At 35.4% G+C, this 1,204-nt stretch overlaps 1 protein-coding gene across 2 annotated transcripts in view; it reads left to right on the top strand.

Moving 5' to 3' along the window:
• Positions 1-667: 667 nt before the first annotated feature.
• Positions 668-1,204, top strand: part of trappc13 (trafficking protein particle complex subunit 13) — a gene marked incomplete at its 3' end in the record, with an annotated part of 17,355 nt that continues 16,818 nt past the window's right edge. For both annotated transcript variants that reach the window (XM_014029879.1, XM_014029878.1), the window contains 1 exon segment: positions 668-802. In XM_014029879.1, coding sequence (XP_013885333.1) covers positions 757-802 — 46 coding nt within the window.

Here is a 1,204-nt window from a genome sequence, read left to right as displayed (position 1 = left end):
GCCAACAGGACCACATCATCCGCAAAAAGCAGAGATGCGATCCTAAGGCCACCAAAACGGATCCCCTCAACACCTCGGCTGCGCCTAGAAATTCTGTCTGGGTATCGTTATTCCATTTTTAATGCAAATAACGTTATTATAAACCAGTGCAGACATGCTTATATTAATGAGAGTATTGTAGACGTTTATTTTTATCAATAAATATGATCTGTATTCGGTATGTATTCTACGAGGCAGTCTCGTTTCCCTCATTAAAACGGTGAAAAATGTCCCTGCAGCTCCTAAAAATGCTTTGATAAAATGTATAGTCAGTGAGGTAACCAGTCATTAGTTCATTATGGATCAATAAACCCTGAAAGTCTCTGGGAAAATAAAAAACAATTTTCATGTCAGAGGGGTGCAATGTTGATGATATGTGCAGAGCAAAAATAATACTGTAGTGGGGAGAGTACAATTTAAAAAACGTAAAGAAGTCGCATTATTTATCTTGTCAAAAAAAAAAACCAAGCTGCAAGTACATACTTTTGAATAAACATTTTATTCTTACAACTCAAGTGGATAATAAAAAATATTTTGGTTGTTGTAGTATCTATTGTAAACAGGAGAGGGCAGTAAACATCCTGGAGCGTAGAGTTGGTTTAAAACTGACCCGTGAAGAAGAGTTTCACTTCCGGTCAGGTTAAAAGCTCCAGAAACTAGCAGGAAAACATCCTGTCACCCTGCTGCTGGAAAGATTAGACACATTTTTAGTTCAAAATGGACGTAAATCAGACGAAGCAGGAACATTTGCTCGCTTTAAAAGGTATTTGCTTTTCACCAGCACAAATGTCGCATTTCAGCACGATGTTTAAACGCAAAGTAAAGAGAAATGAACCAGGTTGTTGTTTCTACTCTGAGATGCTAACGCAAACTGTTAACCATTTATGTAAAAAACAAAACAAAACTTTTAATGACTTATGTAGCTCTGCAGAGATTTGAAAGTTGGACCAGGTAACACTGAATAAATGTTTTGTCTAAATGAACTTGTTGTTGTACCTCAATAGATTAAGCTATGTAGCGTGAGCTAATTTAAATAGCTAAATTAGCTTAGAAGCTAATTTGTTTAAATAGAAAAATTTCCCCCACATGCCCCACAAAGTGTTGTTTATTGTGAACGAAAAAGTCAGTTATATATATATATATATGTATATATATATACATACAG

This window comes from Austrofundulus limnaeus, unplaced genomic scaffold (genome assembly GCF_001266775.1).
Source record: "Austrofundulus limnaeus strain Quisiro unplaced genomic scaffold, Austrofundulus_limnaeus-1.0 Scaffold962, whole genome shotgun sequence".
Classification (NCBI taxonomy): Eukaryota; Metazoa; Chordata; class Actinopteri; order Cyprinodontiformes; family Rivulidae; genus Austrofundulus; species Austrofundulus limnaeus.
This window is presented reverse-complemented; position numbering and strand designations above follow the sequence as displayed.